General features: G+C 48.4%; 1 protein-coding gene across 1 annotated transcript in view; it reads right to left on the reverse strand.

The window, feature by feature from the left end:
* HCFC2 (host cell factor C2) overlaps positions 1-27,648 on the reverse strand; it is a 389,963-nt gene that overhangs the window by 22,714 nt on the left and 339,601 nt on the right. The window contains exon 12 of the mRNA XM_069629914.1: positions 25,008-25,293. Coding sequence (XP_069486015.1) covers positions 25,008-25,293 — 286 coding nt within the window. The remainder of the gene's footprint in view (positions 1-25,007; positions 25,294-27,648) is intronic.

The following is a 27,648-nucleotide window of genomic DNA, read 5'->3' on the forward strand; positions in this document are numbered from 1 at the left end:
GAACTGTAAAGACTGGAGGGGGGGGGGTGGGAGTCTGTACTTCTGCTCTCTATATGTTAGAGGAGAAGCACAGAGGACCCAAGGCCAAGATTCTCTATTATTGGTGCGTGGTCGAGCAATCAAGGCCTAGCTTCTCAGGAGGTGATGCAGGCTGGTCATTAAGTACAGTGTAGTCCCCAAGCACCCACAAAGGAATGTCCGCACACTGTATTGGTTAAAACACAGTCTTTATATAATATTCACGATTATGTACAATATCACGATAACTCACTTTGTACTCGGTTATCTATAATGGCAAATATACAGTTCTATGTGGTACCACAATTACTATTAGATCTCTTTAAAGTGCATCAACTGGATGGTTAAATGGCACATAAATCAGTTCGTAATGGAAACCAACAATAGAGGTAAGAGGAAAGCAGTTGGTGAGAACAATGGGCAGAATACTGGACCTGCTACCGAGACACAGTTCTGTGTGGAGACCCCCCCCCCCACCCAGGCAACCTGTAGAATAAAGATATATCACAAGCCCAGTCCATATATTGTTCACAAGAGACTTTCCAATAGTTCTGCAACACCAAAGTACCTGGCATTGTAGCGTTCTTCGTCAGGGAATCGACGGCACTTCTTGGGTGCCCTCCCTTTCAGGCAGGAGTCACGGGTCGTCTAAAGTCCGGCAAAGAACAGGGTGAACCGCGGCGGTGAAGTGGCAGCTTCGTTCCTACCGATGCTCATCGGCGACAGAGCGTAGACGTCCTGCAAGGAGGAGGCGTGTGGGGCACCTCATGTCGATAGTACTAGACCACAAAGAGTTTGAAGAACTGTGGCCCAGCAAGGGCGTTGAGTCGGCGTCTGTGGTCTTTGGGTGGCGGGAAACCCACCGGCGGCTGAACCTCGGTGCGTCGACAGTCTGGCCTTCTCCAGCGGGATCAAGCGGGTGACAATGCGGACGAGAGCGTCCTTGAATCAAGAGTTCTTAGGCAAACGGGAGCACGACAACAGTCCGGGCGCTTTTCCTTGCGATTCCGCGGCGGTCCCAGTCTTGGGTCGGCAGCCTGTCGTAGGTATGTCTACCAGGGAGCTTTGGCAAAGATCAGCTGGTGCACGATGGTCCCTCATAGCTCGGGAAGAGGGCGCCTTACAAGGTCCTCTCTGGGTCAGTCCTTGGGAGACACAGCAGCTTTCAGATTGAAGGGGAGCAACAGCAATTCTTCTCTTCCAGCAGGGCTTCAAGGTCAAGCTTCAGTTATTCCAGTTACTCGTCGTAATGGACTTCAGCTTCTGAACACGAATTCTAGCAGTGAGAGGCCCCCAGATATACTAGTTGATCTCCCATTCATTCTGCTGGGTCACACTCAGGCCACCAATCGGTCAGAAGGGCATTCATGCAGGCAGGCAGCCAATCAGGTGCATAGTGCATAGTGCATTCAGGCCATTCACCTCTCTCCAGACACTCACAACAGGTTATATGTATTGGGACAAGTACCCAGCCATTCAACACTCCACACTGCATTCATACCAGTTTTGGGCAGGGCCGTTTGTCATTGTGTCAAACACCAGATACTAGACATCCACAACACAGAATGCGTATTCATCACACACTCCATTCACCCAGGTCCCACCCACAGGCGTATCCACCACATACAGTCATTGGGAAGGCTCCAGTCAGTCTGGCCTGGACTTCACAACACCATATATGGAACTTCCACCCAACAGCCGATCAGGGGGAAGAGACAGTCAGGGCTTCCCAGGACTTTGGGAAAACAAGGTAACAGGCAATAGAAAGCAAGAGGCCACAGGGGCCATCTTGTTTCCTATCAGGAATCAACTGATTCAAATGGCAGGGCCTGGGTATCCCAAAATGGAGGATACTCAGGGCACCGGTCAAATTCAGCATGGAGCTGCCACCAGCCCATATCCTGCTCTGTGGGCCACACACAGGTGCCCAAAAACATACACTAGGGGCACAGGGTTGTACCCCCATCCATGGGTGCCATAAAGGTATCCAATGGGTCTGTTCACCAAACCAAAAGAGAACTGCACCGCCAGGAGTCCCACATGAACTCCTGCGCGGAAAACACGACAGAACACATGATAAAAAGGCAGTAAAGGACAAGGATACGGAGCCCCTGTCCCTCCAATGCATTTCCAGCATCACAGGAACCAAAAGCAGTACCCGTTAAGTAGTCCGAGTCGGAGATCAGGTAAATCAGTGGAGAAGCAAAAACTGAAAAAACTGGTGATCAGTTCACAGGGAGGACAGGAAGGAGGCAGCAAAAGCAGAGGCTTAAAGGGAATCAAGGTGAAACTCACTACAAAGGGTAATCCGAAATAGGGACAAGGCAAAAAAACCAGGAACAATGAAATTAGCAACTTCAAAAACGAAAGCCAAAAATGCTAATCAGAAGCAAAGAGCGTTAGCAGAGGCAGTACTAAGTAGGAGTGAACACGTGACCCAGTCGTAGACATGCAGAACGTCGGTACCTCCCCCTTGACAACGGAGTACTGAGCTTCCATGGCAACTTCCAGTTACCAGGGAAAAACGTCCTCCGAGAACTTCTAAGTTGCAAAGCATGTTTCAGCGTTGGTAATACTATACGTGCATTTTGTTTGTATCCCGATATACAAGATGTGCTTCTGCCGCTAGAACCATGCTTATGTAAACGCACAGGACAACGTGCATACTTAGCCATGACGCACAACCACCATGAGCTTGGTGAAGACCCTGGGGTGGAGGTCAATCCGAATGGCAGGACCCGAAACTGAAAGTGCGAGCTGCCAGCCGCGAACCGCAGGCATTTTCTGAGCTTTGGATGGATAGGCACATGAAAATAAGCATCCTGTAGGTCCAGAGACACCAACCAATGCTGAAGTCAAAGGGCCTGAAGGACCTGAGAAAGAGGGACTATCTTGAACTTGTCCTTCCTGAGGAACTTGTTCAAGCAACCTAAGTCCAAGATGGTCTCAGTCCTCTGTCTTTCTTTGGAATAAAAAAATATGGCGAATACCAGCCCTTGTTCCTCTCCGCCACAGGCACCAGTTCTATAGCGCTTTTCTCCAGCAGGGTTCCCCGGTGGATGGTCGTGAGGCCGACGTAGGAAGGGTAGGCAGTAGCCGTGGGTTATTGTTTCCAGAACCCACGCATCAGAAGTAATGGCTCGCCACTTCCGAGATGCTGAGACAGTCTGTCCCCAACCGGCAAACAATGGAACCTGGCCTCAGAGCTGTTTTTGGAGCGGCAGGGGCAGCGCCTGAAGGCAAAGAGGCACCTGCCTAAGCGGATTTGGCACCTTTTCCCCGTCCACCACGGGTACTTTTACAGTGTCCCCTCTGACTGGTTGCTCATCTCGCTCTACCAAAGGAGGAGTAGTAAAAAAAAGACCCCCCCCCCCTCCACTGCAGTCCCCCGAGATGAAGAGGCAGAGGTTGATGCACAGCTGCACCCAAATATTTAGCAGCTGTTGTGGAGGTCTGCAACCTCTCAAGGCTCTCGTTAGTCTCTTGTTGCCAAACAAATGAGAACCGTCAAAGGGAATGTTGAGAAGACAGGCCTGCACATCCGGAGCAAAACCAGACTTTCGCAAGCACGCAAACCTGTGTATCACAGTGCTCGCAGCCATGGACCAGCTAACACTATCGCCCGTGTCCAATCCCGACTGAAGGGATTCACACATGGCATCCTTGCCATCCTGCACGATAGCAGGAAACCCACCCCTTTCTTCCCCTTCGGGAATATGCTCAGCCGCAAGAGAAACAATTCCACAGAGTGTGCAAAGATTTTGCCAAGGCACAGGGTGAGTTGGCCGATTTCATACTCCCAGCTGAAAATACCTTGCGTGCTTAACCATCAATGTGCTTGTCGGCCCTATCAGGAGGGATGGTAGGGTACGCAGCCTGCCTCGAAGTGGCCGCAGCCACCTCAACCACCAACTCTGAGGAGTGGGGTAAGTGGAAAGGTAGCCGGGGTCGCTACTGGATGAGCAATATTTCTTAGTAAAGGACTTGTTGACCGCCGGATGAGACTCCAGAGTCTGCCAAGTAGCAGCCACCCTTTTCTTTAACACCATGTGAAACGGCAACACTGGGTCAGTGGACCGACCCTGATCTAAAATGTTAGTCAGGTCATACTGATCGAAGTCAACTGGCTGGCTGGACCACCCTAGGTACTCCGTAACCCTCGACATTAACCGCCTATAGGAGGATTCAGCATGAGCCCCAGGCTCTGGCCTCCCAAACTCCATCTCAGGAGATGTGTCAAGGCCACTGGAATCATGTAGAGACTGACGCAGATCCTCCAACTAACTGTCCTCAGAAAGGACCATGTCAGGAGCCTCAGGTGTTACCCTATCAAATGGCTCCAACTCCACCTCAAACCTCTACTCATCCTCAAAAATGCCCTGCAGAGAATGAAAGAACTCCTTCCTAGGGACAGGAGTGGTCCTGGATGCAAGAACAGGCCTCACAGTCTTAGAAATAATGGCCATTCTGTGTCACAGCGTCGACAGCGTCAACAATGGCACCGAAGGATCCGAGGGCCGGCCCGAAGGCAAAGCCTCGACAGCATCACTCGAAAGACACGGTGCAGACGGTGTCCACACCGTCCTTCGAGCCCTTTCCAGATTTCTGCGGTTTCGTTGGGGATGAAGACCGCGATCTAGACCTGGCATGTCTCTGGCGATCCACCTGAGCTTTGTCCGAACAGAACCTCGTCTGTTCCCGATGTTTATTGCGCTGAGTGCCCGGGCCTGAAGGCGCGCAAGCATCAGACCGAGACCGTTCCCTGCCGGCTTCCATCGAAGGCACGGACGGAACTATGCCCTGGGATTTAAAAATTGCCAGCATTTGCTCCCTGAATGCCTCCCATTACTCCGGAGTAGATGATTTCGTGGGAGAAGCCACTTTCCTCGTAACGCCACACCGGGGCGATGAGTATAATCTTGCCTGGGCTCTGTCCGAGTGGGTCGATGACTCGTAGCAGGAGAGGGAACAGAGGCAAAGCATACAGGAACAGCCCTTCCCATGGAAGGAGACCATGTCCCCCAGGCTCCTCGCCTGGTGGAACCTGCGGGCAAACTTCTGGCACTTCGAGTTCGCCGTTGTCACAAAGATCTATCCGTGGCCTGCTCCGTCCCCCTGATCCTGATGAAGCTCCCACTCGTGGCAGGAGCGAAGTTCCCTGCTGAGGGAGTCTGCGATGGTGTTCTCGACTCCCGCCAGGTGGAGAGGGACGAGGAACATTACCTGTCCGATGGCACAGCACCACAAGTCCTGCGCTTCTTTGGAGAGCGCTGGGGATCGAGTGCCCCTCTGCTTCCTGATGTAGAACATGGTGGTGGTGTTGCCCGTAAAGATCCTCACCACTTTGCCTTTCACAGATGGTAGAAACTACGTGAGGGCCCAGAACACTGCCCGTAGCTCCAGGATGTTGATATGAAGGTCCTTCTCCAGCAGCCACAGGCCTCTGGCGTGTAGAATTCTGGTGTGCGCTCCCCATCCCACTAGGAAGGCATCTGTGGTGACCGTCTCCTGGTATGGTGGGCTTTGAAATCCTGTGTGTTGGGCGATGTTGGAGCGGACGTCGTACCATACTATCACCCGACTGAACTCGTCGGGTGAGAGATCTTGTCTGTGAAGCTTCCGGACACCTGTATCCAGCGGGTGCCCAGGAATTCCTGAAGGGGTCGCATTTGCAACCTGCAGAGACGGACAAGGTAGATGCAGGACGACATCATGCCCAATAACGACTTGATGGCCCCCACCACGGCTATCGACGACAGCCGTTGCACTTTTCCTTAAATGGCTGCTATCCTCTCCTTCGAGGGCGACATCAGGCACGACACTGTATTGAGTCTGGCACCTAGAAACAGCACATTCTGTGATGGCACTAAGCAGGACTTTGGATAGTTGACAGAGAATCCCAGATTTGTTAGTAGCCGAAAGGTTGCCTCTGTGTGTCTGTCGGCCAGCTCCCGCGAGCGGGAGCGAATCATCCAGTCCTCCAGGTACGGGTATACGTGTATGCCCTGTCGACATAGATGGTCCGCCACTAGAGCTAGGCCTTTCGTGTACACTCTGGGGACCAACTTTAAGCCGCAAAATAGAGCCTTGAACTGATTGCGCGGTCCCTGTACCACAAAACGTAGAAACTTCTGATGTTTCTTGTGAATGGGACGTGGAAGTAGAAGTCCTCCAGGTCCAACAATGTCAAGAAATCTCCTATTTCCAGTTGCCTGAGCACGTGTTGCAACGTGACCATCCTGAACTTTTGGTACTGAAGGTATTTGTTCAGACTTAAGTCTAGAATGGGCCTCCAGCCCCCTGTCTTCTTTCTGACCAGAAAGTATCTGGAGTAGACTCTGGAGCCCCTTTTTGCAGCATGGCCCATACCTCTTCCAGGAGCTGAGGGATGTGCTGCTCCTGGTGGGTAACCGGAGGGATCCGCGGACACCTGCATTGAAACTCCAGGGTGTGCCCTTGGGCGAGAGCATCTACCATCCATCTGTCAGTGGGGATTTTCTCCACTCGCTGCCGAAGCTGGTCAGTCGGGCCTCCATCGGGGTGCGCGAGTGGGGCCCCGACATCCCGGTCAGTTAAGGCTTGCTTCGGCGCCGACGTCCTGCGGGAGACGCTGTCCTCCGCTACCGTAAGCCTGGGAACGGCCTCTGTAGGCTTCCTGAGTTGTGGATCTGGAAGGCTGACGGTATGAAGTGGGGAAACCTTTTGTAGCCCTGCTCGACTTTCCCCTGGAGGAGATAAAACAAGAGCGGTGCTGCTGAAGTGCGCCCAGGGAACATGCCGTCTCTGTATTCGTTTTGATGGCCTGGAGGGACTTGACGACCTTCCCAAATAGATTCTCTCCAAAGGGCATGTCTAGCACCTTCTCTTGGACTTCCTGACGGAAATTTGTTGCTTTCATACAAAACTGGCGATGAAGGCAGACACTGTTTGCCAGAACCCCATGTTGGCGACGTCCAATGCCACTGTGATTGCATGATCAGACGCCAGGCCCCCTACCTGGAAGGGAGCGATTGCCTCCATCTTCTTATCGTCAGAGAGGAACTCCAGAATAGGCCCCAGCTGCTTGTACCATAATTCCGTCTTACCTGGCCAGGATCGCCAGTGCGTTGGCCACCTGCATAGTGGACATTGCGGTGTAAATCACCTTCTTTCCCATGGCGTCTATCCCCCCCCCCTCGCTGTCCGGAGGGACCGAAGACAACGAGGAAGGGTTGGCCGACTGTTTCCTCACAGCCGCCGATACCACCAAGTCCGGCCTCATGCACTTGGGTGTGGAGTCTGGTGTTAGGCAAAAGTGTGAATGCAGTACCCTCTGGGAACACTACAAACAACTGTCTACAGGGATAGGCAACCCAATCTTTGGTATAAGCTCGTACTACACAGTTTTGGTAGCATGTTGAACAGCCAGTCTAATCTCAAGAGGGGAAATGTGAGCTGTAGTGAAGTTACACAAAGATTCACAGTTACAGGTATTCAAATAAACTCTTCCTTGCGTAAACAATTAATAATGTATCAGTCAGTTATAAAGCCTTCTTCAGAAGGTAGCAATTTAAGCAGTAACACTCAAATACACTTCAATACTGTACACTCTGAATTTATGAATTAGACAAGACCCTTTTGGGATGGCCCACAGACACAACCTACACCCACAGGTGACTTCAGTAACAAGGGTGCTGGGGACATTAATATCTTACAGTTGCCATTCAGAATATTCTTAGACAGTAAGTAAAAGGAAAAAGTTATTAGAACAAGAGATTTACAAATGTTCCTAAGCAGGGCAGATACTTTCAGATAGCACTTAGAAGAGTCATTCAATTCAATAGGCTAAGCCATAGTCAATAGGCCAAAGTCTTTGTATAGGATGCAGCACTTCAGGTAAGTAAATGGAAAAGTCTTTGCACACGTTCTTAGGAGTCTTTGATAACAAGAAGAACCAAATGTAGGGTCACAAGCTGATTAGACTTGTGAGTTGCAGAAGTTACAAGCACTTCTACAGTATTAAGGGCTCTATAGTCCACACAGAATCTGAACTCCTTGGATCCTGCCTTTGGCACTAGCACAATTGGACTAGACCAAGGACTTGTATATGGCTCCATTAACCCGAGATCAAGCATCTTGTTCACCTCTTCTTTTATGTGGGTTCTTACATTGTCTGACATTCTGTAACCTCTGTTTGTAACAGGAAAACAGTTACCAGTGAGAATCTCATGCTGGCCCCAAGGGGTCAAGCCTGGTGATGGTGAAAACAGAGGGGCAAACTGATTTAACAGAGCTTTGCACCCCTCCTGTTCCAGTGTCAGATCAGAAGAGAGATTAATTCCTTTTATCTTTCCATCTAAAGGTTGTCCCCTGAGGAGGTCAGGCAGAGGCTCGCTCTCCTCCTCCTCCTAATCAGAAGCTAGAAGCAAAGCTCCCAGGTCTGGTCTAGAGACATAGGCCTTTAGTCGGTTGGTGTGAAAGACCCTGGAGTCCTCCTTAGGATTGCCCAAGTCCACCAAATAATTGACCTTTCCAAGTTTTCCCACAACGTTGAAGGTCCAATCCATTTGTCCAGCTAGGCCCTCTGCCTTTTAGGCACCATAACAAGAACTAGCTGGTCTTGAGTAAACTCAACCATGTTGGCCTTCTGGTCATGCCAATGCTTCACCAGAGCTTGACTTGCTTTCAGGTTTTCTGAAGCTTCCGTCATCATTTATGTCATTCTCCTTCGGAGACCTAACACATAGTCAGTGACTCTCACTGGCTTGTAGGAAGGAGCACTCGCCAACCCTTCTTTGATTAGGGCCAATGGACCTCTAACCGGATGACCATAGAGAAGCTCAAAGGGACTGAATCCAACCCCTTCCTGAGGGATTTCTCTATAAGCAAAGATAAGGCATGGCAGTAAAAGGTCCCACTTTCTTTAAGGGGGTTCTTCTAAAGCACATATCATGCTCTTCATAGTTCTGTTAAACCTCTCTACCAACCCATTGGTTGAGGATGGTAGGCTGTTGAGAACTTGTAGGTCTTTCCACATGGCCTGCATGTAGAGGGACAACGTTTGATCCCCTGTCAGAGATAACCGTCTAAGGAAAACCTACTCTGGTAAAAATATCAGCTGTGACGGTCCTCATAGGTATTGCTTCAGGATACCTGGTAGCATGGTCTACCACAACCAATATAAATCGGTTGCCTGAAGATGTTGGAGGGTCTAAGGGACCAACAATGTCGATTCCTACCCTCTCAAAAGGGACTCCCGCCACTGGGAGAGGCACCAAAAGGTGCCACATTCTTGGTTCCACACTTGCCAGATGTCTGACAAGTGAGACAGCTTCTACAGAATGTATCTACATCAGACCCCATCTTAGGCCAGTAAAAATAAAGAGAAATCCTTCCCTTGGTCTTCTTAAAACTTAAGTGACCAGCCAAAGGAATCTCATGGGCTAACTGTAGAAACTGAGGTCTCACCTCCTGGGGCACTACAAGTCGTCTGTAGTCTCCTGGGGTAGACTCAATAGGCTCACTGTAGAGGAGGCCATCCTCCCAGTACAACCTGTGCTTCCATGGCTCTTGCCCTTCCAGCTGGGATTGTCAGTCTAGAAAAATTAGACACCCCTCGAACGGAAGGCAATGCAGGATAATTGGTTGGCCGAAAACCAACCGCCTCATTTAAGGTGTTAAGAATATATGCTCATTAGTCATTACATAGTTACTAGCTCAACTAGAGTGCGGCCATTTTAAGACGGACTAGAATCGTCATTTTGGTATCTCTGTTCTCTTTACCGCTGCTACTTTGCCGCATGTAAAACTGCTTTGCTGTACATATTATTCCGCTTCAATGGTCCAAGGTTACTAAAGACATGTTGAAACATTACGCTGGAGAGCCAGACAGAAATGCCCGGTTCCCTCCCTCACATATCCTTGAAGGCAAGGAGCAAGGCATTTTAATCAGTACACGGATGCCAGCGAGTCTGCTTAAAAGAATAGCAATGTACAAAACTAATATTAAAGGTTTTGAATTATGTTCTTATTTACGGCCCCCCTTCTGAGCATTCTGAGGCCCTAGAGAGCAAGCTGACCTCTAGAGCGTGAATCGAAACCAGGAGATAGTAAGGCCTCGAATGTGCCAGTCCCCTACGCGCAGCTTGCCCATGAAAACAGAAGCGCTGTGTTCTCTCAAATAAAGAATGGTGTCTGTAAATTAGAGATTGCAAACTGTACTAAATATGGTGGTCTAAGGTGTCATATTCGTCACCATGGTCAATCATCGCCTCCAATTCAAAGGGAATGAATTAGGGGCGGCATCGAATGTGTCATTACTGATTGTAAGATGCTCATTTTGTATATATGTAACTGATGAACGATTTTCGCTCTCTTGCGTCCCCCGAGGTCTGTTAGACACACGTTGCGGGGCGTGTGACCATTTGGTCAACTGGGACTATTTGTTTTGCAATAAACTCTAGATTTTGGGAATACAACCTCGTGTCTGGCGTATCAGTTCGTGTGTGGCGATTGTGCCTTGTTTCCACATCCGAGGGTCCCTCAGGGGCCCCTTCGGGATGCTGCCTGTTGGCGAAGTCCTTCAAGAGTAGGAAACTCTCTTTGACCTCTGCTGAAGTCTGCCCTACAGGGGCCACCTTCTGCCAGTAAAGACTGCAGCTCAGATTGGTCTTTAGGACCCAGATCTCCAACAGGGGGAAGGTCTTCTTCCAGCTCTGTGTTATCAGTAGCTGACTCAACCTCTTCTGGTTGGATCTCACACTCGGCCTCAGCTGGTGGAGGGGTCACTGGTGTGACTTTGGACTGTGTTCTCGGGGATGTCCTGGTTTGATGCATAGGAGTGCCATCTTTGTTTCCTGAGACCTTGGGCTTCCCCTTTGTCTCTTTCTTCCTTGAAATAGAAGTTGGCTCTTCCAGTGGAGTGGGTGTTATAGGTTCCTCTGTAACAACCCACTGAGAATCATTTAAAGTAAGCTCTCTGGCCTTCCTAGTCTGCTCCTGCTTCCTTTTACTGGGAGGCCTGGGGGTGCTTGATACAACTCCAAGAGTTGTTAAGTCATTCCCCAGCAGGACTCTCCCAGGCACCCCACTTTGTTCACTGACCGGTATTCTTACAGTCATATTGTTGCACTGGATGAGAGCTGGTAATTTTGGAACCATCTGAATAGGGCCTCCAGCAAGCTTAGTGGGGCCTTTGGGTGCCTTAGCAACATCCCCAGGTTTGAAAAATGTTTCATCCACCACTGTAATGCGGGGGCCAGTGTCTCTAATGGGAGGGGTCTCCTGACCATTTACAAGTACACTGTCCTTGTAGTATTCGTTTGTTTTATCTAGTATAGAGTTATCAACATCTACATTCTGCTGTTCCCACAGACCCCCAGGGACACTAAAGAAACACTGGCAGAGACTCCGATGGGGTCTTCTGCAATAGTTGAAAGTTTCCACTTGCCATATGTACTTCTGCCTCAGGGAGGAAGGCTAAGGGGGCACTGTGGACCCCTGAATGTGTATCCTTGTATCTGGGATCCCCTTTCACATGGTCAGTTGGCCCACAAGCATAACATTTTCCAAATGTTTTGACAAAACGGAACTGTGACATAATTTTGTAAAGATGCGTAAGCATCAAAAACAAAATTTAAGCAATAAACTTTAAAAAAAGAAAAATTGGACTTCTACTGACCTCGCTCTAGTTTGGCACCAGAGGTTTCACTAAACTAACCTGGTTTCCCATGTGGCTTACCCTTCTTATGTTTGTAGCCCTCTTTTTGATGGGAGGTTTTATAATTTGCTGGCATCTTTCTTGTGCTGCTTCCCTTTATCCTTTTTATGAGTGGCCCCAGAATCCTTGTGAGTAGAACTGTTGGTAACCCACAAGTCAGCAGCTTTTGCTATCTTCTTGTGATCAATCTCTTTAGAGTCAGCCAAGTGCTGTCTCAGCTCAAGAGTTCAGGCATCAAAAACAGATTCCAACAAAAACAGATTTTTCATTCATTCAAAAGGAGTTCACTCTGTAACCCTTAACCCAACCATCTAGGTTTTTCAAACATTCACACACCCAGGTACCATCAGTCATTTTGAGGGTCGAAACCTCTTAAGGTACTGGGAAGGAGTTTTCCCAGATCTAGCTATCAAAGCTAGCTTCACATTTTCATACTCCAATCTTTCAAGTCCCCCCCCCCACCTCCATTACAGCATCAGTTGCAACCTGGGGGCGCCTAGACAAAAGCCAAGGAATCAACTGATTCCCTGTGAAACCATGAATCCCATAATTATACCCAAAAGCAGCCAACCAATCCAAAATATCAAGTTTCACATCATACATAGTCAATGCTTCTTTAGGCATGCAAGGTCTCTCTGGACTGGAAGACCTAGAAGACTCTGGGATCTAAACACTTTTAAGAGACAATTTCTTCATTTCAAGAGCATGTTATATTTCCATTTCCCTTAGTTTGATGTCCTGAAGTTTGTTTTCAGCTTGGAATTGCAATCTTTTGAACTCTAACTCATGTCTCATTTTTTCAAGAGAGACACATTCTGGACTCAACCCTGGACCTGGTAGGGTCCCTGTGGCTAAAGGTTGAGGCATAAGGGCCTGTTGAGGTAAATAGGGGCTCACATCCTGAGACTCCTCCGACTCTTCAACAATATTATTAGACTCCGAATTATCGTCCTCATCATCATTTTCCACATTTCCTGGGATAGTAGGTGTGACAGGCCTACTACCCAGACTTTGATTATTCACCAATCTTGCAATGAGTTAATTTTTCTTTCCTTTAACAGGGAGATTCCTGACTTTACACATTTCTTTCAGTTACTCTACTGTTAAAATGATCATTGCTTCCTGCCTGAAGTTATCCATATCTGGCATGTTACAATTGCTTTTCTAGATGAGGTTAGCCTTGTGAAGGTTTTTAGTTTAACAAAAGTAAAGCAAATTCTCAATGCTTTCTTCGGCTTGTGCCTCCCTCTGGAACAGCCTCCCAGGCTTACCTTAAACTTGAGGAGAACCATCTCCAGTTCTGTAAGCACCTCAAAACCTTTGTCTTTGCTTCTGCTTTTTCTCCTCTCCTCGGACCACCTCCTGGCTGTAACCTGAACTGCACCAGCTACCTGGACACCCTCTGATCTTGGGGCCAGGTCCCTCCCCCGCTAGCGCCACACACATGCACTGCCACCTGGCAACCCCCGAACTTGGGGACTGTTTCTGTATCCCTACAGTCCCCCTAACAGCCCTGGACACAGGATGTCTGCACTTACCCATGCTGGCCATTACTTACCTATTGTCATTATCTATTCCCATGTACTGCACTTTCCCTGCCCCCTTCCCCTGCACTTGCGCAATCTGAATGACACCTGGCCTAGTAGGATCGTTGTCTGTTCCCCCCCTTGCCTCATCGCGCCTTGAAACGTGTATAGGCGCATTATAAATGCCATATCATATCATAATGTAACAACTCACAATATATCCTCACCGCCTGCCACCAGTGTTGGGCAAAGTTTGTATGCAGTACACTGTGGGACCACTACACACAACTCTGACTACAGGTATAGGAAACCAAACCTTTGGTAGAAGCTTGTACTACACAGTTTTAGTAACGTGTCGAGCAGCCAGGCTCATCTCAAGAGGGGTCAATGTGAGCTGTAGTGGAGTTACACAGATATTAACAGTTACAGGTATTCAAATAAACTCTAACACTCAAGGTTTCTTGCATAAACAATTATTAATTTATTTATCAGTTTGTTAGAATAAGCCTTCTTCAGAAGGTAGCAATATAATAGTAACACACACATACACTTCAATACTGTACACTCTTAGTTTCTAAATCAGTGAAGACCCTTTTGGGATGGCCCACAGACACAACCTGCACCCACAGGTGACTTCAATAACAAGGGTGCTGGGGATATTAATATCTTACTGTTGGCATTTAGAATACTCTTAAAAGTTGGTAAAAGGCAAAGGTTATTAGAACAAGAGACCACAAATATTCTTAAGCAGGCAAATACTTTCGGATCCTTCAAGAAGAGTCATACAATTCAATGGGTTAAGCCAAAATAAATGGGCAAAAGTCGTGTATAGGATGAAGCACTTCTGGTAAGTGAATGGAAAAGTCTTTGCACAAGTTCTTAGGAGTCTTTGATGAAAAGAAGAATCAGATGTAGGGCCACAAGCTGATTAGACTTGTGAGTTGTAGAATTTACAAGCACTTCTACAGTAAGAGGCAAGTTCTCTTAGACTTGTTTTACAGTACCTTAGAAATGAAGAAAAGATGCAGCTGATGACGTCTGTTCCTGGGCAGCTCTGCAGATCTCACTGTTCCAGGGCCTCAGTCGTGGGGACAAGAGGGAGGACGTCGGGGGACTTCTGCAATGCACTGGGACGGTCAAAACTCGCAACCGGCAAACTTCACTTTCAGTGGCTGTTCAGTGTTTCAGCTTCTCGCGTCTACCACAAATAGCAACATCGCGGTTCCTGGCTGTCAAGCTGGACTTTCCATGCTTCTGGGGTCCCGCACTCTGTTAAGGGGGCTCGGGCTCGGTCAGTCCTGCTTCCTGGGAGCCCAGAGGATCTTCCAGAAGCTCTAGGCCAGCTTAAAAGCAACGCACACAATCTGGTGTTCCTCTCCATGGCTATACGGTTTCCAGCAGCAACTCTGTGGGAATTGAACCAGCTCCGAGATGGATGTCCAGGTGGCTTACTTTGGAGTTGATTGGTCCCACCAACTAAAAGGGGAGAAGTCGTCCGTGCAGGGGCTTCTCCGTCGATGCAAACTTGGCGTTTTTCAGCACTGCAGCAGGGCTTCACCGGGAAAACCAACGGTCCAGGAGTTGCAGCAGGCGTCCTCTTCAAGTTCTTCTTCGGTTCCTTCGTCCAGTGATCGACTCTGCCTTCTAAGCCAAAAGATTCACCTTTTATTCAGTTCTCTCCCATTCACTCCAGCCTACCTGTCAGTCAGTCAGCCGGCCGGCCAATCACAGAGTGCATTTGGGTCTCCTAGGAGACTAAGCACAGGGAGTTTCGGGTACCTCCCTCACTTTCTGCCTACCCCAGACACCCTGGAGCCAGAGGCGGGCTTCACTCGTGAATCCCGCCAAAGGCAAAATGAACAAAGAGACCAAACCTATTTTGGCGCGCAGCGTAAATCTCAAGAAGGACCTTTCCACAAAGAAATAGCAAAAAAAGAAAACTGGGGGCCATTTTGACAAAGATGCCTCCCGAGGGTGCTTTACTGTGGCTGCGAACGCAGCCTGCGGTAAAGGCACACTATGGTAGTTCGAGCAAAACCACTGCCACCAGCCATTCAGTGCGAAAAGGGTAACAAAAAATGTTACATGAGAAACTAGACAAAGGGGATACTACGTAACCCCTCCATCACTCTATTGTAAGATAGGGTGTGCTGGGTCTAGAAAGTTACAATGGTCAGTAAAGTCAATTTCACTTCACTGCTCTTGGAAACAGTAGTTTATCCAAGAGAAGGTATTTAATCCTTTGGGAAACCTGAAAGACTTCCCTGTGTCACTGTACTGAAGGTGCTGTGCGACACAATGTAAAAGATGATGCCTATGGAGTTTGTCAGACTCCATAACCAAAAGAAACAGTGTTCAAAATCACAATAAAATACACAAGAGTGTAGGAAAAAAGGGCCACACTCTCTCCAGGTTAGTACTCAAAATCCAGCAAAGTTGCTGGTGGTCTCTCTAAGATGGAGGGAATTAGCAAATTCCTGAGAATTCTCTAACACCTATCAATCCATTCGTTTGAACCACGAGGCACCAGGGCGAATAAATCTCAGATCAAAACCCCCAGATAAGGCACCTGGTAAAAAGGACCACCGCACCCCGGCCCCCACAAAGGCCTGGGTTAAGAATGTGTATATGTTAACCCACGATTTATAGGCAACCCGTCATTCGGGTACAATTTTTATACCCTGTATTACTCATTGCATGCCAACAGTTATTGTGTAGTGTAGATTAGCTAGAACAATTGCATCTCGTGGACCCAGCCTGACCTTCACCCGCCAAGATCAGCCCAGTGGACCCACGTGCCCACAGACCGCACCAGCTGCAGCAACCAATTGGAGCCTGGCAGGGTTTCAAAAGCAAGGTAATGTGAAATCCGGGGGTGACCAAGTAACGAGTCAGCAGAGCGTCCCAACGCCACTTGGAAGAAAAGTTGCTTAGTGGGGATGAAGGAATTGAAAGCGGTGTAGCGTTTCCCAAAACAGATACCAGCAGTAAAAGGAAATGAAACCTAAGGACAAAAAGTTTGCATGCAGTTAGCAAAACCGGTTCTCCGAACACCGCAGGCTGTACTTCCAGAGTGTGTGGGGCGAGTTGCAACGTACAGCAGAGCCCAGCAGTGTTCGGCTGATAACAAGGTCGAGGAAGCAATGACAATCCAATCTAGGAGTAGGCGAAAACATAGTCCGTTGGAAGCGCCGAGTTCCGGTTACCAGGTAAGCAGTAGAAGGGGAGGGAACCGAGCGTCAGGAAACAGTGAAGGGTAATTCACAAAAACATAGTAAAAACGGTAAACAGGATTCGGATAACAGGAAAACAGATTAAAGAGAATGCGACTTAACAACCTGAAAAGCACTTGTTAAGGAGCACTCGAGCGGTGTCCCAGAGCTGCATATAATGATGCAGAGGGACGCAGACGTTGCCGGCGAATCACGTGACCTCTTTTTCCCGGAATGCTGGGAGATGTAGTTTATTCTGTAATGGCGTTGCGCAAGGCACCAGGGCAACTTCCAAGTCTTCTTATGGATCATAGGCAAGACGGCACGGGGCATGACACTTACCCTGTATGTCATGACTTGTTTTTGCTATATAACATACTGTTTATGTATTATTTAGCAGAGCGCTCTCAGAGCAGCAGAGTCCTCTGTGTGCACCTTTTATAAAACTTGGTTTAACTTGCAATCTTTCTCCTGGTCTCATTCCCTACTGGGGTGTGTCCATTTATTCTGAGTTTGGCATTTGTATTTGGGGAAGGACCACCTTCACAGGTAAGGCACATCAGCACAAAAGACAAGGTTCAAAGGATTCCTTGATAGTTGCCAGACATTTCCTCGAAAAAAATTTGTCGACCGGGCATTTGGTCGAAACATTTGGTCCCCCCAACCCCTTTTTTTTTTCTATAAAACCCTTTTTTCTCCTAAACTACAACCTAAAATATGACAATGCATTACTTACCGTAAAAGCATTTCTGATGGTTGTATCTGCTTAGATTCACATGCTGTGCATAGGTCCGACATCCAGTGGTCACTGCGGAGTATTGCATTTTGTTTTTCGTAGTCGAAAAGGGGACGTCGACAAGGCGTGTCTGTAACACTATCCCTATAGTGACGTGCGTTGTACCCACAATCCCTCACGCGTCAAGGTCCCTCTGTTTGTATTTTTCTGCCCTGAGGGAGCCTTCTAGACGTGAGTCAGTACAGAAAAGAGAGATATAAAAGGAAGTCTATGTTCCTTCCATCCGAGCGGGGAGGAAGGGTGGGCGCATGTGAATCTAAGCAGATACAACCATCAGAAATGCTTTTACGGTAAGTAATGCATTGTCTTCTGATGTTTGTTAATCTGCTTAGAATCACATGCTGTGCATAGACTAGCGAGCAGTACCCGGAGATGGCGGTGGGTTATGAGAAGGAACAGTAGAGAAAAGATGTCTTAATACTGCCTGTCCCATCTGGGAGTCAGATCTTGAGTGTGCATCTAGACAGTAGTGTTTTGTAAAGGTGTGCACAGAACTCCAGGTAGCCGCTTTGCAGATGGACTCAAGGGGAACATTTGCAATGAATGCTATGGATGCCCCAGTGCCTCGAGTGGAATGTGCTCTTGGCTTGAAGGGTAGTTCTCTCTTAGCAAGAGTGTAACAGAGAGTGATGCATTGTACAATCCATCTAGATATAGTGGACTTAGAGACTGCATCTCCTTCTCTTCCTGCTGCCACCGAGACAAAGAACTGATTAGTCTTTCTCAGTGATCTGGTTCTTTCCATGTAGAACATGACAGCTCTGCGTACATCTAGTGTATGCAGACTTTTTTCTCCCAAGTTGGAAGGGTTTTGAAAGAACGTTGGTAGTTCTATAGATTGGTTTACATGAAATTGAGATGAATTTTGGTGCAAACCTTGGGTGTGTGCGAAGAACCACCTTATCCTTGTGAACTGATACGAAGGGGTCTAATACAGAAAGAGCCTGTAGTTCACTTACTCTCCTAATGGAGGTGATAGCTATTAGGAAAGCAGTCTTAAGAGTGAGGTATTTAAGAGTTGCCTTGTGCATGGGTTCAAAAGGAGTGCCCAAGAGTTTAGAAAGTACCACGTTTAAGTCCCATCCGGGAGCTGGGCTAGCTGTTGGGGGGTGTATTCTCTTTACCCCTTCCATGAAGGCCTTTATAACTGGTATCTTCCACCACGACACGTTAAGTTGGGAAGTGGTGTATGCAGAAAGTGCCGCTAGGTGGACTTTAATGGAATTAAACACTAGACCTGAATCCAGTAAATGGGTCAAGTACAGAATAATGTTAGTGGCAGAGCAGTCAACCGGGTTGATGTTCTTACTTCTACACCAGATGACAAATCTTTTCCACTTGCTAGATTAGAATAGCAGTGGCGAGTATTAGGTTTTCTGGCTTCCCTGAGGATGTCCATACATCTCTGAGGGAGATGTAAATGTCCAAATTCTATGATCTCAGGAGCCAGGCTGCTAAGTTCATGGTCTGAGGGCATGGATGCAGTGTCCTGCCCTTGTCTTGTGACAGCATGTTGTACGGGCAAGGAAGTTTCATTGGGGGAGATAGGGACATCTCCATCAAGTGAGCGAACCATGGCTGCCGGGCCCACATTGGGGCCACTAGTATCATGGTCACTTGCTCTTGGTGCATCTTGTGCACCACCTTGTTGAGGAGGGGAGTCGGGGGAAAGGCGTAAACAAATTTCCCTGACCATTGAATCAACAGATCGTTGCCCTTGGACTGGTTCTGGGGGTACCTGGAGGCGTAACTTTGGCATTGTGAGTTCTCCAGGGTTGCGAACAGGTCTATTTCCGGGAAACCCCATTGCGTGAAGACGTTTAAAACGATGTCTTCTTGCAATTGCCATTCGTACTCTTTGGGTAGGGGGAAGTCTCTGCTGAGTTTGTCTGCTAGCAGATTGAGTTCCCCTGGTACATGTTGTGATAGTAGGAACATGTTGTGTTTGAGAGCCCACTTCCATATATTCTGGGACAGCTTGGACAGTCCTGGAGAGTGAGTGCCCCCTTGCTTGTTGAGATAGTACATGGCTGTGGTGCTGTCTGTGAGGCCCATCACTGTCTTTCCTTGTAAGTGTTCCTGAAAGGCTTTCAGTGCTTTGAACACTGCTAATAGTTCCAGCAGGTTTATATGTTTGGATGCTAAGCTCGGAGTCCACACTCCGTGAGCAGTCTGATGGGATAGGTGAGCCCCCCATCCTGTAAGGGATGCGTCTGTGGTTAGAGTGGCTTCCACTGCGGGTGTGGCAAAAGTTTTCCCTAATAACAGGTTTTCCTTTGTCCACCACCGTAGCGAGAGAACCAAGGCCTGCGAGACCACCACTAGATCGTCCCATTGTCCGCTGGCCTGACACCACTGGCTGTAGAGCCACTCTTGCATTGGGCGCATGCGCAGGCGCGCGTGAGGTACCAAATAAATACATGACGCCATCATCCCTAGCAAACGCATTGCTTTGCGTACCGTAACCTCTCGACCTGCCACATAATGGGGGATCTGAAACAGCATGTTTTGAACCCTCTCGTTGGAGGGGAAGACGAGGCCGTCCTTTGTTCGAATTAGAGCCCCTAGGAATTGTTTGATTTGGCTGGGGTCTAAGCTGGACTGCTTTTCGTTGATGGAGAAGCCCAGTTGGGACAAAAGGTCTACGGTCCTTTGGGTATTGGAGAAGCATGTTTCGTAAGAATAAATACCTTCTGTTACCTGCGATAGGGGGACAGCCTCTATAGCTTCTTTTTTTAGTAGCTCTTCTACTTCTTGAAGAAGAATAGTGAGGTGTTCCGGTGTCATGCGCCGGTTCCGTGGGGGTCTGTATTTTGGGGAACCGTTGAATTCGATGCAGTATCCGTGGGCTATGGTGGATAATACCCAGCGGTCTGACGTTATTCCCTCCCATGCTGAAAGGAACGATGTTAGCCGGCCCCCGACCGGTGATGCATGGGAGGGGACCAGTTCTTTACGATGCCCTGGTTTACAAGAGTTCCCTCTGATATAGTAGCCAACAGGCGTGAACGCAGGGGTTCTGGTGCGTCCTCTGCTTCGCTGCGCAGCTTGCTCCACTGTGCATCTGCGTAGCTAGCTAATAGGGAATTGTTATTCGCAATCCTAGTTGAGAAGGCGGCGGAGGTCGTGATTCTCTTCCCAAGTGCATAGAGCTTCTTGCCCTCTTTGTCAGGTGGTGCCTCACTAGTAGATAGTGGTACCCCCGCTCTCTTCCTTGCGTTAGTAACTACCAGAGAGTCCGGAATAGAATGTCCCCTGATGTACAAAGGGTCAGAAGATGAAGGGCTGAAGAGCTTTTCTATCCAAGGGTTGACCCCTCTGACTAAGTCCGGATTGGAAAGGGAAGGAGTTATTCTTCTCCTTATAGAAGCCAGGAGCGGAATGGACTGACTGACCGGGGCTTTTTCTTTAATAACTTTTTCTACAAAGTCTATGTCCGGAAGAGTCTCCCCTGTGTCTATTTCAAAATGCGCTGCTGCCTTGCGCAATAGTGCATTAAGTGAAGGCTGGGTGTCTATGGGGGAGGTGTTCCCAATAGGCGAGTCCTTGGGAGGAGAAGGGTGAAAGACATCAGGGTCTGAGTGCACCGATGGGGATTGCCAAGGCTGCACTGATGGGGAGTGCCAGGGCTGTGAGGTAGCTGTATCTTCCTCAAAAGCTCCTGCGCTAGTGTAAGGGTCTTCCTCAAACCTCTCCTCCTCATGTTCTTCCTCTCCACCTAAACACTCATCTTCCTGGAGGTATTGCTCCTCTTCAGTGAGGTCATATGCATCTGTAGAAGGGGGAAACAGCCTAGGAATCTTGACCCTAGGGTCATCCTGGGTCCATTCTCTTGGTCTTTTGGGTGTGGGTGGGTTTTGGCTACCCAAAAACCTCTCCATCTTTTCCATACAAGAATGGAGTCTTTCCATGGTCTCATGGGGAACCCCTGAATAGTCTAGAGGGGGGAAATCAGTGTTATCACCTTCAAAACGCTTCGAACGCTCCCACAACGTCGACGAAAGTTTTCCGTCGCCCTCAGAAAAGCCCTCCGGTAGTTCAGAAGTGCCTTTAGATGAATGGGGCAGTTCCTGGCTACTCTTGTGCTTTTTCGGCGTTTCTATTTCCTTGGGTGCGGTATTCGACGTCTGTTTCGTCGTCCGCTTACGTTTATCCTCGGAAACAATTCTCGCCAGACTCTCGACGACGAGTTCATCAGTCGAGGGTTCTGGAGTCGGCGTTGCCTGCGCTGCGCGTTGTTTTTCGACGGCCGCTCTATGGAGCGTTACGTCGGATGTTTTTGAGGTAGCGCCCGTGTTAGATGAAAGCCCAATCGCTGGTCGCGGCTGCGTTTGCGGGTGGGGCTTGAGACCCTTGCGGTCTGAGGTCGACGCCGGAGTGCCCTGCGTCCCCTTCGGCGCTGGCGGATCCTTCGTCCTCGACGAAGAAGAGCCGTGGGTTGTGTGCTTAGGCCTATGGGGTCTGTGTGCGTCCTTGTCGCCGGGGTGTTCATCCCCATAAGCAGGGCGTGAGCCGAGCCCGTCGGGGCCGGGGACGGACGTCGAGGAGCGCGAGCGCTCCTTCTGGGGGTTAATGACTTCCGTAACGGACGTCGAGTTGTCACCCTCCTCGTCACTTTCTGTAACAGCGGCAGCGGGTGAGGAAACTGACTTCGACATAGCGTAGTCCGCCCACCTCTTAACTTTCCGTTCTTTAAGTGTTCTTGGTTTCAAGAGCTTACAGGCCGCACAGCTGTCCTCTTTATGATCGAGGGGCAAGCAACGATTACAGAGCTTGTGTTTGTCCTTCCAAGTGTATTTGCCCCTACAGCGTGGGCAAAACTTAAAAGGTGTCCTCTCCATAGCTGAGGCAATAAAAACTGGTGATAACAACCCCAAGGGAAAGATAGGGGAGAAAGAAAGACATTCTCGACGAGAAGATAAAAGTTCGAACCCCCACTCTCCCTACTGTATGTTGGCCGGCGAGGCCTGGCCACGTGTTCGGCAGCGCCGAGGGATCTCCTCCGTCTCTTCCCCTCCGTCGAAAACTTGCACGGCGGAGAAACAGCTTCACAGCTAACGTCGAGGGGAGGGATCTTTACAATAAGTATATATTAAGGACCGAGGTCCGTAGTAATTGTTTTGCAATGTCTCTCTAGGAGCTCCGCGTAAGGCGACCATAAACTGGGTGGAAAAAAACAATCTGAGGGACCTCGACGCGTGAGGGATTGTGGGTACAACGCACGTCACTATAGGGATAGTGTTACAGACACGCCTTGTCGACGTCCCCTTTTCGACTACGAAAAACAAAATGCAATACTCCGCAGTGACCACTGGATGTCGGACCTATGCACAGCATGTGATTCTAAGCAGATTAACAAACATCAGAAATATATATATATAACTAAATTTAAAAAAAAAAGAATTCAACTATTTGGTTTTCCACCAAATTACGTCGACCAAATGTCCGGACAGTTTCCTTGATTACAAGTAAGATGCTTCTGATCGTCAAATAGGTTTCAGGGAGCTTGGGAAAGGCTTCCTGATGGTGCACAAGCATTAGGCCTGGGCTTCCTGATGGTGCACAAGCATTAGGCCTGGACGATCGGTATGGGGGAACACCCAAACACCGGAATCAGCACTCCAGCAACACAGGAGAGACAAAATGGCTTGAGGTAAGTATTACCTTGAGTCCCACAGCACATGAGGAGTGATGAAGATGCAGCTGGGTTCTTTCACGGTGCAACAGAGATGGACCTAATCTCCTGGTCTTTGGTCGGTGTGACGAAAGGAGGGACTCTGGAAGGGATGTCTCAGCAGCAGTTGAGAGAAAGGGCTCTCAGCAAAGGATTCTTCGGAATCCAAAGAAGAACCTTTACCACCTGGTCAATCTGCCTCGATTCTTCCGTCCTGCACTCGGGTGAGGGGACTTTGAGTAGGGGGATCTGGCCTCTTGAGGTCCAACTGGAGCTCACCAAAGTTCTGGGAGGATTCGTTCACGGGAAGACGATGTACTGCAATTGGGTCGTAGGTCTCCTGGTTTCGGCAGTTTGCAGCCTAGGAAGGTTACATTGGGGGGATGACTCCTTGTCAGGTCGTCTTATAGTTAGTTGGTCCCACCAGCCAAAGGGAAGGAGTCCTCAGAGCTCCTCTGTCGATTCAAAAACAGGGCCAGGACAGCAACGGTCTCTTCATGGTTGCTGGAAGGGTCTGCAGGCGTCTCTGGTTGTCTTCTTCAGATCTTCTGTTCCAGTGGTCGACTTGCCTTATGCCTCAGGAACCTCACCTTTTACCAGGATTTCACACTATCTTCTGCAAACTCTCTGCAGTTTATAGAAAGGGGCGGGTGGCTGTCCAATCAGGACAGCCAGCCCCCCAGTGGGAACTGGTTCCTTTCAGGCACATCAGCAGACAAAGGATAGCAGAGTTTCGGGATCCTCCCATGCTTCCTGTCCTCACAGACATACTGAAGCCTCAGCTGGCTTCACAAAGGGTTCCCGCCGAAGACAAAACTCAATCAGGACCTCCTCCTCCCAGGATGGCAGAAGGACCAAGACATAACCACACAAGAAATGACAAAAAAAAGAAAGGAGCCACCATGTTGGAACAAAGGTGACCCTCTTGTGCATAACCAGCAAAAGCAAGCAAAAATACCACAAAAGTCAGTAGAACGCATCCACTGCCACCAGCCATATGTGTATGCTTGTAACTGTAACAGGAATGTTACAGGAGCAGAGAGTAAGGGGAAACTAGGTAACCCATCAGCACTCCACATAGGCTGGTGTGTGCCGATCTCGCAAAATGAAAAGCTAAGTAGGATGGAAAGTATCTTTCAAACAAAGAGAACAGTAGTTCTTAAAGAAAATAAAAATATAAAAAGGAGAGCCTAAAGGGCTCCCAGCAACACTGCACATCGGGTGCTGTGTGCTACAAAAGTGAAACACAGATGCCCTTAAAAAGTATGGAGGAAAGCATACTTAGCGTACATTTTTAAGGCTGTGTTTTGCATTCAACACTTTCTCCACTTTAAACCAGCAACCACTATTTAACGCATTTACTGCCGATGCGTGTTGCTTGCGTTTTAAAGTGTACCTGGTGTCCCCTTGGATCACGTTTACTGTTTTAGATCTATTCTTGGCAATTACTTGAATAAAGTGTACATTTTCACTATACACTGCCTGGGTAATCCTACGTGGCGAGTAATCTGCACCTTACACTAAACTCCCTCCCCTCCTAAGAGTGGAGCCTCACTGCCGAGTCACATTCACATGCCAGTTTGCATGACCTTGGGGGGAGAGCCCCATCCACACCCTGCAGTTGGTGTATCCGCACTAGACACTAGCGGTATTCACTAAAACGCACCTTCTTTGAGAGACCAACAAATTCAGCTTTTGGGTCTGGATGAGGCCAGATAAGATGTTGCCAAATTTGGAGAACTCACATGCTAGGCTAAGGATGTCTTTGGGGATCGGCTGAGGCAAGCATGCAGATCCAAGACGGCGCAGTGTAGGACTGGCTGCTTCAGCATTAGTTACTTTTGAGTCTTGCGTCGGTGACTAACACAGGTAGAAACCAGCGCTGAATTGGTCCCTTGGCACTGAACGGGCAAGAAGGGGGTGCCCAATAGAATAGCAGAAAGTTCTACCTCTGGAAAAATGCTAAATGAATGTTTGAGTAAGAGGAAGCGGTATTGGAAGAGATTTTTCCACATAGTGCACAAATAGGTTTAGGAAATATACCACGCACAGAGCAAGACAATCCAATAAGCTTTGCACTCACCTTGAAGCCACCGGACTTGTGTGGCTGGCCCGTAGCCTTTCTCATTCTTGGCAGAGATCCGGAAGACTATGGCAGGCTTGGAGGAGCAATCGACATGAGCGTTGGCAAGCTGGGCTGTCGTTACAGTGCACGAGGTCTTGAGGCCGCAGTAGATCTTCATGAAGACCAGCTGAAGCGGGTTCTCGAGCAGGTGGGTTGTACGGATAGCTAAGTAAGCCGAATATTCCAAGATGTTTCCACTGGGAGAAGATGGAGTTTCCCAGGAAAGGTGGATGCTGTCAACATTCTAGAAGTAAACAGCGGGAAAGCCCATATTTAATCATCGCAGTATTTGTAAATACTAGACCTGCTCTGTGTACACATTGTTCTATTTAGCAAAAGCTGGAGAAATGATTGGCACACCTGAATATTGTTCCATGGGTTTCATTAATGAAAGGCCACAATTAGTGGTCACATGCACAGGAATACCACACGACCGAGATCAGGAACCCCTCTGTGTATCCTGTGCTTTGCAGAAACACTGACAAGATTTCATCAAATGGTGGTCTGCTGGGTGCAGGAGCCACGCTGCTGGCAACCATTTAGCTTCTTTTTCTCAATAGAATACATGTTTCCTCACCCAACATCCTGTGGTTTGCCAATACGCTGTTTTAAACAGGCTATGAATATCTGCAAGGATGTGTTTATCCAATCGGAATGTGTGATGTGGCATACCATTAACTTGCCTCTCTGTCTTGCTCCTAAACGTGGAGTTAGTTTGCTTGACATAATTCACTTTAAAATACTAAGACTGGAAACCAATGGTTTTACTTGCCAGTAAATCAGACTCTTGCACGTTGGACCTTTGATAGAATAACACTTCAGTATCTGGTAGTGCAGAGGATTTGGCAACTTGAGAGCTTTCTGAAATCCGAATTCCACCCTGAATAGAACACAAGAATTCCCAGACATCTAGATTATAGGAGCACCCCACGACGACTACAAGAGGATGACTCGGATCAACTAAAGCAAGTCTGCAACTTGCGGTTCTCCAGATGATACGATACACAAGTGTTTCTAGGCGTGACAAGACAAAGAGGGGGAAATAGAGGGAGGACGTTAGGCAAGATTGTATGCAGTAACCCTTTGGGTGCACTACAGCAACCTTGACCCCCTGGCAATAGGAACCCAACCTTTGCTATAGGCCTGTACTGCACAAGTTGGCAGAGTGAGCAGACAGGCTCATCTCAAGAGGGGGCAATGTGAGCTGTAGGGTTGTAACAGATTCACAGTGGCATGTATTCAAATAACACATACTCAAGGTTTCTTGATAAATTAATTATTTTTTAATTTAACAGTCAGTTTTAAAATAAGCCTTCTTTAGAAGGGAGCAATATGTAACACTTAAAATACACTTCAAAATACACTCCTTCAGTTCAGTAAAGTAAGTAGATACCCTTTTGGAATGGCACACAGAAATTCCTACACCCTCAGGTGACTTCAATAGCTAGTACACTGTGGACATATATCACTTATTACCCTTTAACTGTAATACTGAAGTTGTGGCAAAAAGGAAAAGGTCAGGGAAGGAAACAATGGTTAACAAGTTTCTCAAACAGATAAGCACTTTTGAACTCCCCAATGCAATGTAGATTAACCCTTTCCCAGCTATACAAGTAAAGTATGTATGCATTTTTGGAGGGATAGTTAAACACAAAGTCAGAGGTTAGAATAGTCTTCAGGGAGCCAGGACAGCCAATGCCAATTGAACAAAGTCTAGGGGAGCTGAGGCACTTCTTGAAGGTAGGTAAAAGTCTTGCACAATGTTAAAGAGAGTTTGTTGTAAAAAGAATCATTGTTTGGACACAAGCTGGGAGGCTTGTGAAGGGCAAAACTGCAAGCAACTCTGCAACTGGCAGCAAATGCAAGTCTCAACTGAAAGCAAGCAAGCTACACAAACAAGAGGTAAGTACCCCTTAGTTCATAGTACCTTCGGTCTCACGAAATGGTTCCAGCTGGCTTCTGTTCCTGTTGTAGTCTGGCAGATCCTGTTGTTCCTGGGCCTCAGTCGTGGGGACAAGAGGGAGGACGTCTGAGGACTCCTGCTCGAAGGTCGGTGGCAGCAATGAAAAAGTTCAGATCAGCAGCGCTTTGCAGTTTCAGCTTCACGCTAATAGCACCACCGCGGTTCTTGGACGCCTTCTGGGCTTTCCTTGCTTCTGGGGTCCAGCACACTGTTGAGGTGGCTCAGGCTTGGTTAATCCTGCTTCGAGGGAGTCCGGAGGATCTTCCTGGAGCTCGGGTCTGACTTAAAAATGATGCACTCGATTCTGGTGTCCCTGTCCCCTTGTACTCAGTTCCTGCAGCAGCATTGGAAGCACAGCCAGCAGAGAGGGCGTCAGTCGAGTTCATCTTGGGGCTGATTGGTCCCACCAACTCAAGGGGAGAAGTCGTCCTTGCAGGACTTCTCTAGTCAAGGTGAATTCTGAGCTTCGGCACTGCAGCAGGGCTTCACCGGGCAAACCAACGGTCCAGGAGTTCCAGCAGGTGTCCTCTTTAAGTTCTTCTTCGGATTCCTTCGTCCAGTGGTCAACTCTGCCTTCTAAGCCAAAAGATACCTCGCCTTTTATACATGTTTCTCCCATTCATTTGCAGCCTAGCC

The sequence above is a fragment of the Ambystoma mexicanum genome, chromosome 12 (assembly GCF_040938575.1).
Source record: "Ambystoma mexicanum isolate Mex_15411 chromosome 12, UKY_AmexF1_1, whole genome shotgun sequence".
NCBI classification, from domain to species: Eukaryota; Metazoa; Chordata; class Amphibia; order Caudata; family Ambystomatidae; genus Ambystoma; species Ambystoma mexicanum.